Source organism: Xylocopa sonorina, chromosome 3, assembly GCF_050948175.1.
Source record: "Xylocopa sonorina isolate GNS202 chromosome 3, iyXylSono1_principal, whole genome shotgun sequence".
Lineage (NCBI taxonomy): Eukaryota > Metazoa > Arthropoda > Insecta > Hymenoptera > Apidae > Xylocopa > Xylocopa sonorina.
The window spans coordinates 16,578,601-16,598,089 of record NC_135195.1 but is presented as its reverse complement, the minus strand read 5'-3'; the positions used below and the strand labels follow the sequence as shown (position 1 = coordinate 16,598,089).

Below are 19,489 nucleotides of genomic sequence, written 5' to 3'. Positions count from 1 at the left end.
TTGGTATTCCAAGTGGAAAGCATCTCGTTTTAAGATTGACCGAAAGATTTCTAACAAGTTCGCGTACACATGAGGTTAAGATAATAATAAAGCATGCCGCAGGGGACGAGGAAAAAACCGTTTAGCGGTAAAGCGAAGAAACAGCAACTGCAAGCTAAAAAACAACGACAGAGTTCAGCGATATTGAGTACGTATCGTATGACGATAATCGCGGCTAACAAAATTACACCTGAAAAATACACCTGAAATATTTCAAGTAACTAATTTTCTATTGTATTCAGCAGCCGGAAATTATAGCAAGGGCAATGATAATTTCGAATACAGCGCTATACAAAAGATTAACAAACAGCCAAAGGATGATGGTTCTTCTAGGAACAGGTATACTTTGCAATTCTTTCAAGAAAGCAAAGAGGAATTGATGAAGCGAAAAGAACAAGCTAGAACAGCCGTCGAGCCGTTATCTCTGAAAGATCAAGAAGTATCTGATAATTATTTTCCACCAGAAGTCGATATGCCTAAGAGACCACCTTGGGATTTCGACATGACAAAAGAACAATTAGAGTTGAGAGAGCAAAGGTATTTTACTGTAAGTAAAATGTAGTTTTCGTTTATAGTTATTTTCTGCTTACTAGATTAAATATTACTATTAATTTAACTACTTGTCGGTTCTTAGGAATATCTAAAAGATATGGGAAAATTAAGTTCCATCAGTTACTTTGAATTAAATTTAGAAACATGGAGGCAATTGTGGAGAGTTCTAGAAATGTGCGATACTTTATTGATCATTGTTGATATCAGATATTCCGTGTTAATGTTTCCTCCATATCTATATCGGTACGTTACGAACGATCTTGAAAAGGACATGATTTTAGTATTGAACAAAGTCGATTTAGCTCCTCCGGCGTTAGTAGTAGCATGGAAAGAATATTTTCATTCTATGTATCCAAAGTTACATATTTTGATGTTCACATCTTATCCTACTTATAATTTACGTGGAAACACAAACGAAACGGAGGGATTAAAACAAAGACGTAGAAAAGGGAAGCTAAAAATGGCTGCTGAAGGGGCTCAGAAATTGTTGGATACTTGTAAGGAAATAGTTGGAGATAACGTAGACCTGAGTTCTTGGCAAGAGAAAATTCAAGAAGAGATGCAAATGGAATTCGATCTAGACGATGCCGATCACAAAGAGAACGTTACCATTAAAAAAGGAGATACAAGTTATTACAAGCATGAACGTTATAAAAATGGGGTTCTAACTATTGGATGTATCGGAACTCCAAATGTTGGTAAATCATCATTGATGAACGCACTAATGGGTAAATGTTTTCTGTGCATAACACGTTTAACACGACAACCGCTGACGGTCCTATATATTAATTGTGAAAAACACGTTTACAGGAAAAAAGGTGGTAAGCGTGTCTCGTACACCAGGACACACTAAACATTTCCAAACTATATTTCTTACGAAAACCGTTTGCCTCTGCGATTGCCCAGGATTGGTCTTTCCATCTACAGTGCCTAAACAGATACAAATATTAATGGGATCTTTTCCAATAGCTCAAGTCAGGGAACCGTACACGGCGATTAAGTATCTCGCTGAAAGAATAGATCTACCAAAGATACTCAAGTTGCAACATCCAGATAACGACGATACATGGTCCGCTATAGATATTTGCGATGGTTGGGCTGCCAAACGAAATTTCATAACCGCACGAACCGCTAGACTTGATTCGTATAGAGCGGCTAATTCGTTGTTGAGAATGGCGCTCGAAGGAAAAATTTGTGTATACGTGTATCCTCCGGATTGGAGTATAAATAAAGGTAATTGTTCCTACGGAATGGCCGAAATGATTTTTCGTTTTATAACTTCTATATCAAATAATATCTACAAACGTTAACAGAGAAGTGGGAAAATCATCCGGAAGCTGAATTAGTCAGATGGATTCAAGCTAGAAATAAAGAGGAAAACGTTAACTCTGAGATGGGAAAAATATACGTCTCGTCCGAAGATGAAGATGAAGATGATGAGGAGGAACGTTCGGAAGATAAAAAACATAGAGATAAAGTGGAATCTGGTGATTCTGAAGATTCTGATGGCACAGGAAGCGAAGAGTCGGAAATACCCTATGTAGTTAATAAATTTGAAGCATTATCCGCAGATGGGTAAAAAAAATTATTCCCCATGGTTTGTTACTTTTTAATATCATTTACTAATTCCTATATACGTTAAATTATCTCTGTACAACGAAGTAGGCTATAGTATTTATAACGAAACGTTTCATAAGTAAAAACATTGTGTATGTATATTACACGCATTATTGTTCTGCATCTAACAATTTCTAATTGTTTATTGTACTGCTGTGTATATACACGTTTTAACTTCTGTCGTTGGTCCACTATACAGCGATTAATTATTAAAGAGAGCTTTTATATAGAAGCACTATCAAGTTTTACTTCTGCTGCTACTTACAATCGATGCTCGCGAATAGAAACAAAATCTACACATATACTTGAATAATCTAAAGTTATTTACTTTTCAGGCCTATAGAACTTGGATAAAGTTATCTTTACAAAATGAAATGCTAACTCAATTAAATGTTCCGCTTCGTTTTCTATGAACATACTGTTTTTTCTAATAAAATTAGAACGTGCATACGTGTGTATGTACTACTTAAAATTGGAAATGCATTTCTAAGCTCCTAATAACTTTTTAACCGAATAACCAGGTATCGCATAAAAGAATAATAATATCAGTACTATTAATCCAATTGTCACGAAAGCTTTCAGAATGGCCCACTTGTAATTGTGCCATACGATATATTTAATCGATTTCAAGGGATTTAAAAACCACATGAAAGAGGCATCGGGTCGGCTGAAACAAAAAAACATGTTAATTGTATACAATTTCTTAAAACCAATTCCACTTTCCACTATAGCCTATAAAAAGATAATGATTTCCAGTAAAACGCAAGTAGAACATAGAACCTAACATAACCAAATATTTTGCGTCTATAACATGACACACGATTCCTTGACCGTGGCACTATCTCTCTCAAACGAACTAATTCTCGTTCAGTTTCAGCACATTACACAGAGATGGCGCCACAGTCGGTTAGTAGTTTATTTTGCTGTCGATATGGATGGACGGCCAGTCTCGGCACTTTCTACAAAGATGGAGCACCGAGAATATAATATTCAACTTTTTCTTTTACTCACTTCGGCTTATCGAGCGGATCGGGTTCACTCCTACCAAAACCTGCTGGATTTTTCTCAGCCTCCTCTTTAGTTAACAAATGAATTTCAGCTTCCACCTTACCCTGATAAAATTAGAATCGTGTAACATCTTCACTGTCAGAATTGTAACGTGAACGAAAATTGAAGCCCACCGTTAATTCCATGTCTTCGTTCTCCTTCTTTACGTAAAACGGCCACCAACCCTTTATTCGTTTCTGCTTGAAGATATTTACAGTCGGCACCGATCCATCGGTTTTCAACATACTCAACGTGCAAAGCTTGCTGTTTTTCGCACCGCGGGGAAATCGGTTCAAATCGAGCGTAATGGCACCGAGGAAATCGTCAGCCGAGAAGTGATCCGCGTCCCAGACCTAAGTGAAACGGAATAACTGGAAGAATGTACTAAATGGAAACGTTAGAAGAAAGGAGAAGAATAGAACGAGACCGATATTATTACTTGTAATTCCAAACGAGCCGGAATTTTGCATTCAGTCTCATCCCAGCTGAAAAGGCTTTCCTTTCGATTAATTACGATCTTCTCTTCCGCCACTAGATAATCGAACGGAAATATGAAGCGCCAATTAAAATTTCCTTCCCCGGTCAAGGACCGATAGTGGATATCCGTAGACTGGCAATCTTCAGGGCCCTTCAACCATCTGACGGAAATCGAACCAACAATTGTCGAGACAATCTCCGATCCGTTGAATGCGTAAGCAACAAAAATGATATACCGCGTACCCTTTTACGTAAATGTCGCTCATCTTTTCCCCGGTAAAGAACGCGTCGTCCTCTAAGACGACGTCGTCGGTGTTCCATATGATAATCCTGAGCTCGTAGCTCTTGGGCTTCCGCGGTGAGATGTCGATCGAAGGTCCCGGCGGTGGCATGTCCATGGGAAACATGTCGACCCACATTTCCAATTTTCCCTGCTCGATCCCCGGTTTCTCGGGGTTGTAAAGTGGCCGCGTCTCCACGTGTTCCGGGACCAAACTGCAACCGATTCTTGGGAACGCGTGCCACTGATGAAGAACCGCCAACGCGAGATGCTCCTCGATCCCTGGGAAATGTTTGCAGGTTCGTCTCACGCGAGTGCGAAACGTATCGATAAAAAGGGATACGGAAGAATATCGCGTCTACCTTTCGAGTGCACGTAGTATTCGATTTCTTCGTTCGACAAGGAGAAGGTCTTCCTTCCGATCGTCACTTTTCCTTGGGAATACACCGGTCCGTCGACCTTCCCCTCTTTGCAGAGCTTCGACAAGATCTGCGTCGGCTTCGTCGCATCTCTCCACTTGTTGTAACCGGATCTAAAATAGTTCTACTTGAACAACCAACCGCACGATTCACGCCCGACTCGGCTTTTCAATCGGCGACTTACTCTTCGTATTTGTTAGCGAGCCCGCAGGTGCCGCGATGCCTGCTGTAAAATCGATTTTCCAGATCGATCTTCGTTTCGCCGATCATGTCGTCGGTACCGACCAAGTCCCAATCCAGTACTTGAACGGTTAACAAGGAGTCTTGCGGGAACGTTGCCTCTATCTCGAAACACTTGCCGAATACAGGGTTAAGCTGCTTCGATACGTAGTTCTCTTTGTCGCTGATTCGTTTACCACCTAGCTGAAGGACCACGTACGGGTCCGCTTTCCCGTTCAGGTCGCAAGGATGAAGATCGTTCGCCTTGACGACGTAGACTCGTACCAAGACGTGGATCGGCTCGTTCGAGGGTACACCTTGAAAGAAACCGTATTGCGGGTCAAATCCCATGACCGTGTGATCGATCAAATCTCTAGGAAGAGGCCACTTGTAAACCTTTAGCGCCCCCTTAAAACTTCCGACTATTCGGGACTCGTCCTCGGGCTCGTCCCCGGTTTTCTTCCCGCGATACAGTTCGAACGTGTGCAGCCATTCCTTGAACTGTTCGAATTCCGGCTGAGCCTCTAATTCGTTCGGGTATATCTTTAGCAGTGCCGTTTTGGGAAACTTCCGGCAACTATGCTTGGGACTCAACTTGGAGACGAATCTGGCCGCGTTCGCGCTCGACTTTAACCCGAACAGTCTTTTCGCGGTGACGCCAGGGCTCTTCTCGCCCGACGCGTTCGTTGGATTTTGACCGGTGAACGCCTCTTCCAAATAGTTCGGGACACCGGTACCGTTCGGCTGCGTTTGGAACATCGGCTTCTCTCTACGAAGCTCCTTGTTCTCCTCTATCATGGCTTCGATGGAGGCAAAGTATTTCGTCCACCAGTCTTGGCAACCATCCTCGTCCTCGAACGTCCCGATGTCTCCTGACGATATATTTCCCTCGCGTTTATCGCAATCTCGTTAACCGTAATTCTAACCACTCACCCAAGCTTCCATCGTTGACCAAGCTGTGCTTCTTTCGTATATTCTGCTCGGTTTTCTCCTTCTTCGTTGGCCAGGCTTGCTCCAACCCCAAAGTAATTATCGTATCCCCCGCGGTCGACTCGAGATCCGTCAACGACTCTGGTAACGATGGCTGTTGATATTTCGTTTTCGATCCGTCGAAACCTACGTAGCGAAGCGTAGTAAACGAAATATAGTGGAGGGAAAGGGCGTCGTACGCGGGTGGTACGTACGTACTTGTGTATTGCTGCAGCTGGTACAAGTTCTTCTTTCTCTCCTCGGCATCCCTCGCTTTCTTCGTTTGCGGGCAATACATGTATTTGTGAATCGAATTAATCGTGTGCGTTCCAACGAGCGTGTAACGACCGAAACTTCTGCAATCCACAGCTCTGATGGTCAGGGGCGGTCGATAGAGTTCCTGTTCCGGTAGTTCCAACTCCAAAAACTTGACCGGCGTGTTGAAATTTGGATTCTTCTTCGCGTTCGTAATAACCGACGAATAGAGAATGTGACCGGCGCATTCGACGTCCACGCGAGGCTTGTCCACGGTCATCAAGTGTATCCTCTTCAAATCCCTTAGACCCCAGAAGAGAACCTCGATGCTGCGGCAGACAAGCGAGAGACGCTTTCACGACGTACGTCGGATCGAAAACGGATCGAAGGTCTCACCGATACTTGGACAAGGTCGGCCGGATGCCAACCGGGACCGGAAGGATGGGTCCCTGGTCGAAAACCGAAGTGGGAGCTGCCATCTCCTTCGGGTCTGGCAACGTCGGGAACCCGTAATCCTTTGTCGATGGATATTCGAGTAACTCGAAAACGGCTAGAAGTTCACCCGCCCTTGCCGCACCCCTCGTCACGTCGTACCATTCCAACGAGGGTGGAAATTCCGGTGGCGCGTAACATTCCGAGGCCAGTTTTACGTGAGGTCGCGCGACCGCTCTACCTATGTACTCCGACTTGCCCTGAAACGGTACGCGTGTCTTTGATCAATCTTCCCGAACAAATTCTTTCCGTCTTTCTTTTTTCTTTTCATTCTTTTTTCGTTAAAAAAACTTTTCTACCCCTCGAACCAATTTATCTTTAAACCTCTATCGCCCACACGTAAATCTCTACTCGTTACTTCCCGCTGGTTATTCAAATAAAAATAACGCGATAACGTCCGATCGGTAAATTTGTAAACTTAGTTGCTTAGTTGCTTAACCTAGTTGCTGTACCTAGATCGTGACTGGGAAAATAATGTGTGGGAGCGTGTGTTATATTCGCGTATGTATGTCACATATATCGTATACAAACTGTTAAAGCAGAGCCCTCATGCACTGTGTTATGTCCATAGTAACAAAATGACTCTGTAAAAAGAGAATCAGAAAAATGATCAGAGAAAATTGGTCGAACGTTCTCGATAGTTTTATAGAATGTATCGCAACTAAAAAGAAGCAGCTAACTTTAGTACGAGAACAGAAATGGGTAGTCGAGACGTACCACTTTATCCTGATCGAAGATTTCGACGACGATCGAGGGTGGGTCCTTTTTAATTTCTTCGTCGGTCCCGTAGATCAAGATATCGTCGAAAAGAAGGAGCTCGTCCCACGTAGGACTGAGAGTTTCGTCGATCACTTGCGTCGACTTGCAAAATTCACCGCAGATCACTCGGGCGAACGGATCGGAGAGTCCCGATGCGTCGCTACCGATCAAAGATCTGGCTTGATACATGTGCGCTCTTAGCTGAAACTTCTGCTCGAGAATAAGGAGCAAGCGTTATTTTGCTCGGTTAGTTTGCTTCAATTTCACGTTTCCCCGTCGAATCGAATACGAGGGTACACCTACGTGCTTCTCAACGTAATGTATGATGGTCGGTGGTAGAGCGCGCGGTCTGTCGACGTTTTTCAACTCGTGACTGAGCTCGTATCCCTTTGGCAGACCTTGGGTGAAGTATTTCTTGTGCTTCAAAATACCCAGCCACGTGTAAATTTGTAATTTCGTCTGTATCGCCCAGCCCGATGGTCCGAACCGCTTTTTACCTGGAAGCTGTTCGCACGTTACATTAAATAATACGGATATATTATTAATAATCAAACCATTTGTTAATTCGATATCGTTCGATATCGTACTTTAAGAAACATGGTTTGCACTTTTCCGCAATGTCTACCGCATTCTTCATCGACGATCGAGTAGATTAAATCTCTCCCGGGTATTCTGTTGTAAGCTACTCGACGTCCGGAACTAATCACCCAAATGAAAACATCCGGTAGAGAATCTTGAGGCTAGAAAATAGCAGGCGGTATCCTTTCAGCTGTCGAGCCTTCTCTTACGCTTGAGACTATGCATGCGGTGGTAACTACGGTACTCACATCCTCGACGAGAAACTTTAATTTCTGCAAATAACCCTGAGCAGTTTTCAGCCTTTCCTTGAAGCTACTTTTAGTGACCACCGCTTTCAAGTTTCTCGACATTATTCCCATACTCTCCAATTCTCTTTGACAGAGTTTCGTCCTCTCTTTATCGAGTTTCGTCTTCCCGACTCCTGGCCCTGTCAGACTCGATTTACTGATGTTCACGTATCGATTGCAGTTGCTGCTCAGCTCCTCCAGAACGGACTTTAAGATCTTCTCGCCCGAACAGTCGTCCGCGTGCAATTGAGCCTCCGTTAGACCCTCTTCCTACCGAGGAGATGGAAAACGTTGAACGAACGTTGAATTTCAGAGATATCGATGTCGAACAGTCTGTAACGTACTAATTTATCGGAAATTTTGCTGATTATGTTGCTGTTGTACATCCTCCGCCTGTAGTCGGGCCAGATGCTCCTAACGTGGAGGCACGGTTTGTCGTCCCAGTACGGTAGAAAGTAATAAATTTTGTCGTGCGTCATCGGCTTGCAGGCCGGGGTTGTGCTTTGCCAAGAGCCGCTTAACACTTCCTGGAGCTCTTCTTGATCCGCGCTCGTTCCGCTCTTTGGTCCCATGTCGCACATCTGCTTGCATTACTCGCGCATTAGATAACTAACTTTTTGGTTTAACCGAATAAATTCGAGGATCTTACCTTGGAACTTTCGTTGTGCCCGTCCAGAGCGTTCCCCGCGTTCCCTATCGATAGTTCGAAATACATCGGTTTGTCGCCGAGCTTCTTGTCGATCATCGTGCAATCCATGATCGTCGCGAAAAGGAAAAACTCTTCGTTTCTAGCGTAAGCGGACTCGTTGATGGGCACAGCTGGCTCGACTTCGACCTCGGACGGAGCCATCTCGATGTTGTCGCTTATTTCCGTTCTAATCGCTATCAACAATCTGTGGAAAGGGGGGAGGGGAGAAATAAAAAATTGAAAGTTTGTCGATCAGAGGCAAAAGTATCGTTGGTTGTGTGTAACCTTGCTCGATAGGAGATCCCCTCTCCCAGTCCTGCGTTCAACGTCGAATGCTCGTCGATCAGGCTGTAATCCCTTATGCTTCCGTAGAAGTGAATAAAAGCTGGTCCGAAAGTAGGTAGAAAGCCCTTCTCGCCGTCGTTGCTGATCTGCTTCAGATCGACGAAATGCGTGCCGATCACGGTCGCGTGGACCGGGTCGTTGTCGCACAGCTGAATTTTAATCCTTTGACAGAGGGGTGGGAACATTTCCGTGAAAACGATCTGTTCGTTCCAAACTGGTGCGTAACTGTGCCTCTTAACGCTCGTCTTACCCTAGATCCCGGTGAAAAGGTTACGTCAGTTCCGTGAAACAGTCTGTGAAACGATTGCTCGCGAATGGTGTATCGATAAATTCGATTGATCTTACGGTCAGTCCGGCAAAGGACACTTGCACGTACGGATCGACGAGATCTTTTATTTCACCGGTGAACGCTTTCTTCACGTTCGCCATGATGCTGCTGTTCATCTTTGGCAGCCCGTCCGCTCTGTAGACCTTTACGATGAACTTGGCCCTTTGCCTCTCGATAGGCACACCGTCCGGTAGCAGAAGATTACCCTCGATGTCGTCCTCGTCCTTCTCGCTCTTCGGTGGGATTTTCACGGTGTCGCCCTTACCGATCACGCTTATGTCGCACTTCAAGTAACCCTTTGGACCACCTGCCACGTCGTCTGGGTCCGTCAGCAGTGCCCATTTATGGTAAAATTGGTGATCTACGATGAACGAGCGCGCCAATCGTTACTCGAGTCAACGAACCAAACGATCCTATCCATGATTCGCGAATGGATGAGAGAAGATGCGGCTGAACAGTCATCCGCTTCCGGTGCATCTTATTCTACCTATACCTGATCAAATTTCTGCCCAGTTTCGTTACTTACGAACGATAGTAGTTGATTATTATCGAGTGCATCGTTTTATATTTATTATATTATACTTACATACCGGTTTCCAACTGTGGGTTCGGTTTCATTTTTTTATTTTCTTATATATCGTCTATGTACATTAACGTTCTACGTAGTAACGCGTGTCGTACTAGAATCGTGCGATTGCCAGTAAATATTCTATGCGACAGAAGCGGCATGACTTTGAAACTAGAAGCGATACGCAAAGAGTCGTGTAAGACATGCGTCGAAATGGAGTCGTGTCGACGATAAAAGTTCGATTGCAAATTTTCGTACACCTCTTTGTCACGATTACTTTTTGTTACTCGTTAATCTTGCTTTGCATAACGATAATATGTAATTAATTTCGTATCGTAACATTACTTATGGGGCTAGTCTTGTCATTAAATTCATTGGTTTACGCGATATGAAATGAGGAAAAATTATTCGCGCCCCTCGAAAGACATGGGCTCGATAAAGGATGAGACGCGGAAGAGGTCGATAATGATTGAGAAAAATTTGTAGACTTCCTTTCGGAGGAGTGAAATATAGTACCTGGTTGTGCCCATACCGTCGCGATGTCTAACTTAAAGCTGCCCAGTGTTAGATTAGCGCGTAAGAGATTCCGCGATTGCTGCACCTGTGTATCAGTAGAAGATATTCACTTCAAGTAATCTTCAATTCTCTTCTTCTCCCTCATTATTATTACTCGCCATGTAAACCTGTCTTTTTATTCCAGCTCACGGATCGTGACCACTCCTTGACTCTATCTTTCTGTTTTATTTACCCTCGCTTTTCTTGTTCGCACTTATGCAACGATATACACGTTCTTGCAGCGCGACGTTTACACGATTCTTTCGAAATTGTGCAACTACGAGTATTCTTCTAAATAAACGGAGATTTTCTTGTTCCACGACGTGTATCCAAGTTACCACTAAGTTATTTCACGGTTCTAAACGAAACGGATCGTGTGCTTCGGAGATGATTATTAGTTCTCAGTTCTGCTGCTAATGTGATTCTTTTAGTACCGTGAAATAATTAAAAGCGACGCTCTTTTTCCCTTTCTATCATGCATTGTAAAACGTTATTTCCTTTCTCCGCCACTCGAACGAGAAACGGAAGGAACAACAAGTCGTTTAAACGCAACGTTGTCGGCAATCAACTTTTGGTAATCGATAAGTATCGATTAATACGATATGTGGATAAACTAGCGGAGTAATTCGTAATGAATTGTCTACAATCGTTTAAATTGCCGAAAACATTCTATTTAAAAGGTTTACTTAAAAGGCAAGCGCGCTTAGCGATTTACTGCTCGAGCGTCACTGTACTCTTTGAAACGTTCTTAATAATTAATAGGCAAGTATTTGATAACTCCAACTATCTAAAGAAGCAAATAGCTTCCTAACTTCTCTTAAATAGCAGCCGTACGATGTAGAAAAAGGTAAGATCGTTCGACTTACCGACAGCGTGATTATTTTATCGAACAGCATTACGGGTGGCATGTGGAAATCGAAAACAAAATACTGAAAAACAGAACGATATTAGAAGCGTTGTCCGAAATTGGAATCAAGACGATTAATAATTTTGGCGATAGAAACGCGGCGAGCGAATGAACCAGGAAAATCGATACGAAACTGAATTCCAGGGGGTCACCGAAATTATATTACAAGTTACCCGGAAAATGAGACCGATCTTTGTTCGAGCGACCCTCATTTTCCATCAAAGGCATTCGATTAGAATATTAACGAAACAATTTGATCGGAGAAAAAGGAATGTTTACCTCGTTGTAATACGGACAGTTGGTGGATTCTTTGACGCTGGTATATTTTCGTTGATCTCCAATTTGCACGCAAACTACCGGATCCATATTCAAGCCCGCTAATTGCCTCGCCTCGATGATGGTGATGCAGACTTGATAATCCTGCGCCTTCAACGCGGTTTGTCCTGTGTCGGTGGTCTACGAGAAAGAAAAAGGGCCGCTTTAAACTTTCAAGTCGGCGAATTCTTATGCAGAACCGGTGACGCAATTTATCGCGCAATTTACTTTCGCTGGCATTGCGGCTCTGGATAATAATACCTCGGATGGTTTCCGTATTATTTGCAATTTCAGTACTCGAGACACACCGACGCGGAATAGATTAACGAGAACTCACGCGAATATTCGTCGCTTCTCTTTCATTAGACTACCCTATCTGTCTCGTTGGAGTATTCTTAGTTACTTAGCTACTTAATTACTAGTACGCGGAGTGCGACACCCAAGATTAGAGTCTAAAATATCTTCGTAGATTTTAATGATGCAAGAGGTTGCGTAAAAAGCACAACGCGAAGGTATCTCGAAAGAAGAAAAGTTTGTTCGTTATTGCGTAATAAAGATTTGAAGCGGTTCGCGCGTACACCGTACAAGTTTCGATCTCGCGAGCTTTTTGCAACACTTTTTAGAATTTACCTTTGGTTTTGGTTTCTTTGTTGGCTTTGCAATCGCATCCTGGTTGTCCGTCCCGTTCGCTTTGATTTTCGCTGTGTCGTAATCGGAAACATTCGTTTCCAAAGAAGTCATGGAATTCGTCCTGGAAGGTTCGTTGGATGTTGCGCAACTCGAATCCCTGCTATCGAGCAACTCGCTGGTATCCGAGCTACCGTCGCAGGATCGAGCTCTGGGCGGTCTTCGTTTCCCCAATTTTATGATGGACCCTATGTTCCTCAACCTCGAGCTCCGACTAAAAGAAATAGCAAGCATTTCTTTCGATGGAAAATGGAAAGGCGTAACGTTACTCGAAGCTTAATGCTAATTCGCGGCTTCTAGTTGATTCTGGTCACGTCACGTCGCCAAGGAAGTACTTGACATTTTCTGCTGCTAAGAAACAATATCTTCGAGCTAATGGTCTTCCGTCGACGTTTCTGGTTTCATTTGCAAAAGCGATGGAACAAAGGGTGGTCACGTCACAAACGAAACGAAACGAAACGGTCTCTCGTTACTTATTGGCAATTTCTCACCTCTTCCGATCTTGTGTCTTTTCCGCAGCAGTTATCAGCGAGCTACCCCTCTGTAGAAAGCCTCGCTTCGAACTTTTCTCAGGGCTATGCCAAGAACCCTTCCTTTTGTCACCGCCAGAGCCGGTGTTAGCTTGTTCGAGGCTTCTTTCGAGATTCGCGATATTTTGCTCGATATCGATCAGCATCTGTTGTTCGTCCTCCATTATTTCCGACGCCGCGTACGAGCTGCAACTTCCATCGGGAGGATTGTATCGTATTTCGAAGCAGATGACAGCCTGCGCACAACCAAATGCATTTTTTTATACCGCGAATGCTGCACGGCCATCGGTCGCGTCTAAGAACAATTTTTTTTATTTCAATTACGTCGCACACGTCACACGCGTATTTGAGAAATTCTACTAAAGTTTTATTTATACGTCCCCTTTCCGTACGATGTCTGAAACGCCTGGTTTATTCAAATATCGACCACATTGTTGCATTTTTATTCACCTCGCTCCGTGTGCATAGCGTTCGTTGCGTATGCCCGTTCGAGGCTCGCACATGCTAATAGACAATTTGCATCAGTTCTAGAGTGCATTTTTCTAGGATGTATACTTGCCAAAGTATGCGAAAGGTAATTTGCAATATGAGGTCCGAACGTACTACGTTCTATTGAAACGAATTGCTCTCGTGCGTTTCAATTTTCTGAAATATCTACGCAAAGCTCAAACGTTTCTTCGAAGAGTAGAATTACCAGCAACGTCGATAATTCGATGGTTCGATCAGCTTTCCATTCCGAAACATGCCGATTGAAACGGAATTTGAACGCGGAAACGGTTATCGCGATCACCGATACCGCGCGTTTCAACCTACCGGAAGTGGTTTGTTATTGAGGTCTACCAAGGAATCCGTGATGACGATTCGACCTTCCTGCGCCACTGTCTGTAGAACCAAACCGTATTTGCCGAGCACTTTCTCGGTCCTCAAAACTCCACGGGATATTACCGATAGTTGCAATACTTCCGCTTCATCCACCGGCCTCCCCAAATTCCAAGTGAAACTCTGCAAAGAAATGAACAATTGTCGCTGGTTACATCTGTCGGGTTTGTTAATTTCTCGTTTGAATCGTATCGGACGTCGGTCGTTCGCCGATGCGTTACAGCCTCTGTATGAACGGAAAATTAACTCGATGCCAGGACTATATAATGCCTTGCTCGATTCTGTGAAATAGTTTTCAGACTCGATTGGACTCGGGTAAAGTTGGAATAATTTCAGAGCCTGCGTAAATAACGCGAATCGACAGCTAAATGGTCAGTGTGCTGTAGATCGATATTAAATGGAATACAATACGGTGCATCGCGCTTTTCATCATTAGACAACTCCGCTTTACAGATTATCACAGGTACAGGTATATAATTATATATTCTAAAAACACGTTCGTGTATGGTACTTCCGGTAACCTGTTCGTGGATCGATTTCATCGGCACGCACCTCTGCTGTGGTAGCCGTGACATCAAATTCAAATATTACTGAACGATAATTTGATTATCCGTGAAAGATTGTTCTAAAAATTAATTTTTTTCAAGTAATTCGAAACATGCGTGAACTGTAACATATAAAGTTGCCTTTTCATTTTGTAAGTAGAGCGGTGCATGGCGGAGAGTCGTGTAATTACCGCGAATATACGCGGGGTCAATTAAAGAATAAGCGTTCCCTTAAAATACATTTTTTCCTGAATAATGCAACGCTCTTTTGTTCAACGCCCGGCACGTTTAACGAGATTCAAGTTCCATTCAACCCTCCTTACGCCTTCCCTTTTTCAAATGTTACGAAAAAAAGAAAAAAATTGCAAATTTTTCGTAATAAAAAGGTTTGCCGTGCACAAAACGCAGTAAATCACAAGGGCGTTTTCGTAAACTTCGCTTTAATCGAGCAAAAAAGTGGGTCGCGATAAGTGCTCGGTATGCAAACCATACCGGCACTACGTACAACTTAATACACTCGTTTACCTCCTGCAGACCTAACTTCTTCTTGTAATATCGCAAACTGTAGGTACGTATATGCACCTGCGTGCAAAGAACGAACGTGAAATGTCCTGTGAACGTTCCGATCTGCGATATCGTTTGACGATCGGTGACGGTGTTACGTTATATTACAGTAGGTTACTTAAAAGTGATGCAAGTTGGAGAAACTCGCTCGGTTCAGACGGAAACGAAGTGCAGGTTAATTGCGCAGCACCAACGAGGCGAAGAAAGGGTAAACGGTGGCAATTGAAAAGTAAAATTGCAGTTGAATTCGGTATACGAGTGTCAGCTGCACGGTGGGCTTTTTAACAGCGTCAATGTCGATGTAACTTTATTTTCAATGGGAAAAGTTTTAATCGAATACTTTACCTCGTCTACGTCTATGTGATCGCCGCTGTCTTCGAGACATTTCGAGTAATGAGGAACGCCTGCAACACAGAAACATGAAAATGTGTTAGGATTCTCGACGACCACGAAAAAAGCTTTTATAAACCTCAGCTTGGGTCACCGATGGTGAAGGTTACTCCCTGCCTCGTATATTTTACGAATGGTTGTTGGGATCCGGCTACATAAATGGATAATTTCAACGAAATTACTTCTAACTTGAGCTGATCTAGATAGCCACTATGGTTCGTAGTACGTAGATCTTACCATTCGATTTAAATCTATGCGTGTTTTACCAAAATATTTTACTCGAATTATCTACGTATAAATCGAATCGTTTCAATCTATGTACAGTTTAACTAATCGTCTACCTATTTTCAGTAAATATATTCTGTGAGTAATCTTGCTCGGTCTCCTTTTTATTATAAACGATCAATCTCTTCGGCTATGACGTATCGATTAAGTGATGTAATTACCGATACCGACGCGGATCGTTATCAGGAACGATTATGTTCCAATAGAACTCTTAAACGCGTACAATCTGGCTATTCATTAAAAGATTTGATAAAAATTGTTACCCTGTAAAATAAAACTGTATTTTTAAAGGTAACAGCGGGTTCTCGCGGTTTTACTTTCATAAACTTTCAGTTTAAACAGCGTTATAGCTCTTTTATGTTCGTTGCATTATTTTTCACTGAAATGTTTCAAAGTCCTTACCTTTCATTAGACAATTTGCTACTCCACCAAGTTCAGACTTCCTTACGCATAGGTTCGTAGATATATACCTACTTCCTTCCGTAGATAACATTATTTCAGATACGCATACACCGAAACTTGGACTCTAAATCACGCTTGACGTTCATTTCTGCAGAATATAATTTACAAACTCTCGTTTGCAGGGCACTTTGTAATAGAAAAAAGGTACAAGCAGATTTACTCGACTTATCGCAAATGAAAGAACACGAGGGTGCGACGTAAATGTGATATATGTATTTATATTGAGATTAATGGAATGATGTTTGTCCGCCATTATATAATCGACAAAGAACAGTGGTAAGTTACGTAAACATAATCCATCGATAGCTCGATAAGCTGATTACTCGTATGAAGTAAGCATCGAAAAATTTGGCATTAATTATGGAAGTTGGAGGAATGTTTAAGCATACGATGGAAGTATAAAATCTTGACGCGAAACTTTATGTCTCCCGGGGTGACGGTCGTCGACGAACTGGGGCAGTCATGAGTAAATGAAAGTCTAGTCGCCAGAGGAGCCTGGTCTCCGGTTAACGATTCGTTGTTACTCCGTCCTGCCTTTGAATTTCCCTTTACGGTCGTGCACGATCCCGCGAGATGACCGGGCTAAGTCGACCGCTGGCTGGTTCATTTAACCTATCACTCCTACCCCTACGTACTCACGCTTCCCTGAATATTCTCTAACTCGCCTTCATTCAACAATTTATTTACGCGATACGCTTTCCATTATTTTTAGACGTTGACATTTCTTTGAATAGCGCGAGCTAATAACAACTGACTCGTGTGATCCTGATACTCGCGTACATCCTACAGAAATTAGACCCGTTGCTCCGTTAAAAGTCAAATCGAACTTGAGAAGACATCCTCTCACTTTTTTAAACAAGGATGGAATGTTTCTTTTTTTTTTTATTCTTTTAATCTCTTCGAAAACGCTCGATCGAGTACGAAAACGACATTTCGTTTCATAACAGATCGTTTGTGGGAACGATTCGAGCGGCTCGCAAAACGTCAATCAGTCGCATGGCGGCGGTATAAGAGATAGGGAAACGCGGTATTGCTCGGCGCGCAACAGCAATTCAAGTGTAAATTAACCTCTAAAGCAATTATATCCTCTCTATGCTACACGTTTCCTTCTACATTGCGATACGCCACCGCGTGTTACCTGCTCTTTAAAATATTATATATTGGAGCGAAATAAAAATCAAAGCACCGGAAACTTTTCAATTACGAATATCAATTTATTATATGTGTATAATATCGTTTCCATAATAATCCAATTTAAATAGCACGTCGTTCAAAATGTAACAGCATTTTCCAACCAGTGAATTCCGCTAGCATAAGCTACCTCGGAATCGCTATTCATAATAAATTTCTGCACTACTACGTAAATGAAAGAAAAAGCCTTTATGCGTATCTGAAACGATGTCGTTTATACGATTTTGCTTGAAATGTGTCCGCCGTTACACGGAAAAAAGGAACTGTTTTAAATGCAAACGTACACGCGTACATTTATTAGCAGTCGCACGTGGGCGGGTTCTAAAACAGTCCGATTTTGTAATTAGTATAAACGACATTAACATCGAGAACTTTAATCATCGTTATTTAACGGGTTGGGGTTAAATCAACCGGTTACGGACGAAATTGACGTTTTGATAGGGTCACCGTTCTAATACAAATACTCTTGCTATTAGGGTTGGTAATTGTTTGTAAAGATAGCTGATAACTAAATGTAAGAAACGTGAGGTTTCGTGTCGCGCGCAAAGAAAGGAACATTTATTTTCTCATTACTCTGGAAATATAAATTAGTACGGAATTAAATATCACGGAAACCGCGTGCCGATTAAGCGAGCCGATAAATACCCAACCGGTGGCCACTGTGGATGGAAACATTTATTTATAGAAAACCTAATTTTAATCGATACCGCTAATTACTTACTTTATGGTAGCGTTATGAAAACATTCGCCTAGTTATAGTTTAAAATCGATTAATTTATCCTGTTTGTTAGTTGGATGGGATCGCGAAAGTTTCGTCCGAGAAAGAATAATAATCCTGCACGCAACCACGAAACGACACTATCGATTTTCTGATCGATTTCAACTTTTAACTCTTGACCCAACATCATTTTTTCGAAACTGTTTCGCACGCTTTGCGCTTCCTCCATTTCAAATCACGAATAATTTCCAAATAAAAATCTAATAGCTTTAAAAGAAGCCTCGGAGATTTCTTAAGAATCTCTGAAGCAAGAAAACTCATTTATTGCGCTATCGTGTGGAGTTGAACGTAAACTTTACGATGATACGATATCGATTCTAATTTTCAATCGGAATGAACGAAGGACAACAGGTATACGCATTGGGTCTGAATGAACGCTTGACACAATTTTCGAAATTCCGATTAATTAGTAACGACTGATCGTTAATCATCGGTGATACAGTTGACGATAGACGAGTAGAGAGAAATTGGAGAGCAACTTACCTCGAAAGTCGACTTTGATAACCTTGTCTCCTTTGTATTTCAGTCCTTGAAAGTTCTTTACGATAACAACGAGCGCCATCCTCGAGGTTGGTGATTGTTGGACTCGCGAGAAATATCTGTTAACGTTCGCAAGGGTCGTGCGTACCGAGGGAATCGAGGAAACGCGGTATACCGCGTACCGTGTCCTGTATCTCGGTCATTGCGAGTCACGCGAGACCGATGGGACTGGGGTAGCGGTGAAACTAGCGATACGAAAGCGAGAGAATCTCTCGGTCGAATGGGCCGTGGATAATTCCGGTAGAGAGATATTTTCAGTAAGGGGTTGGCGAGAGTAAAAGCTCGCGGGACCGGTATCGCGAGCGACGAGCGGATCGAACGGCAAACGAATTCGGACTGAGTGGTGTTCGCGCCTCGAACAACCCTCGAGTCCTGTCCGTCCTACCCGACCTACCCGTCGGATGCCATCCTGGAAAATCGGCGCACGCGCCACCACTTCTCTTCCTATTCTCGCGCACACACACACACACACACATACAACCTGTCACACGTCATCGGCGCAGCTATAATACGCCGCTTCACCCTCTCTCATGCTGCACCCTCGCGATCCACACACCACTCCACTCCACTCTACTCCACTCGAAATCGGTGACGCGTGTCACCACCGTTCCCTTCGCATCCAAATTGCCTAAATAATTGACACACCTACAAATCGAACCCGACTGCTCCGTCGATCAGTCTTCCCGTTTATCGATATTCCATACCTCCCTGACGGTTCCCGCGGTCAATACAACCTGTCTCAACGAGATCGACCGGTACGCGCTCGCTACGCGTCGAGTCGGGTTCTACATCGGTCGCGCTGCTTGAAAACGCGCACGCTTTTCAACTCTCATTTCAATTAAAACTTCTTTCCTCTAATCAAAAGTCTGTTAACTGAACGCCCGTACCAACCGACCTGACGGTGCACCTGTCAAACGATTTGAAATCGCTGCGCTCTACCC

General features: G+C 43.1%; 2 protein-coding genes across 4 annotated transcripts; one reads left to right on the top strand and one right to left on the bottom strand.

Annotated features, from left to right (window-relative positions):
- The first annotated feature begins 27 nt into the window (after nt 1-27).
- Nucleotides 28-2,307, top strand: Ns4 (Nucleostemin 4). Of its 2 annotated transcripts, none has more exons than XM_076892515.1 (5): nt 28-187; nt 285-586; nt 674-1,319; nt 1,402-1,824; nt 1,905-2,307. In XM_076892515.1, exons 1-5 carry the CDS (start codon nt 94-96, stop codon nt 2,168-2,170), a joined length of 1,731 nt encoding a protein of 576 aa, XP_076748630.1. In that variant the 5' UTR covers nt 28-93; the 3' UTR covers nt 2,171-2,307. The 2 variants fall into 2 exon arrangements, with proteins under 2 accessions (XP_076748630.1, XP_076748629.1); XM_076892514.1 differs by having other exon boundaries at nt 35-187; nt 282-586.
- A 373-nt stretch (nt 2,308-2,680) lies between these two features.
- On the bottom strand, nt 2,681-18,581 carry LOC143433645 (otoferlin). Of its 2 annotated transcripts, none has more exons than XM_076911088.1 (26): nt 18,492-18,581; nt 15,248-15,306; nt 13,728-13,916; nt 12,876-13,150; nt 12,328-12,598; nt 11,662-11,838; nt 11,342-11,404; nt 10,437-10,521; nt 9,370-9,713; nt 8,965-9,275; nt 8,641-8,884; nt 8,336-8,572; nt 7,953-8,261; nt 7,713-7,865; nt 7,429-7,629; nt 7,084-7,335; nt 6,271-6,566; nt 5,839-6,203; nt 5,584-5,766; nt 4,616-5,522; nt 4,375-4,544; nt 3,976-4,294; nt 3,695-3,893; nt 3,390-3,608; nt 3,220-3,320; nt 2,681-2,875 (listed from the first exon to the last, which is right to left on the bottom strand). In XM_076911088.1, exons 1-26 carry the CDS (start codon nt 18,568-18,570, stop codon nt 2,695-2,697), a joined length of 6,189 nt encoding a protein of 2,062 aa, XP_076767203.1. In that variant the 5' UTR covers nt 18,571-18,581; the 3' UTR covers nt 2,681-2,694. The 2 variants fall into 2 exon arrangements, with proteins under 2 accessions (XP_076767203.1, XP_076767204.1); XM_076911089.1 differs by having other exon boundaries at nt 7,087-7,335.
- Between the last annotated feature and the right edge of the window lie 908 nt (nt 18,582-19,489).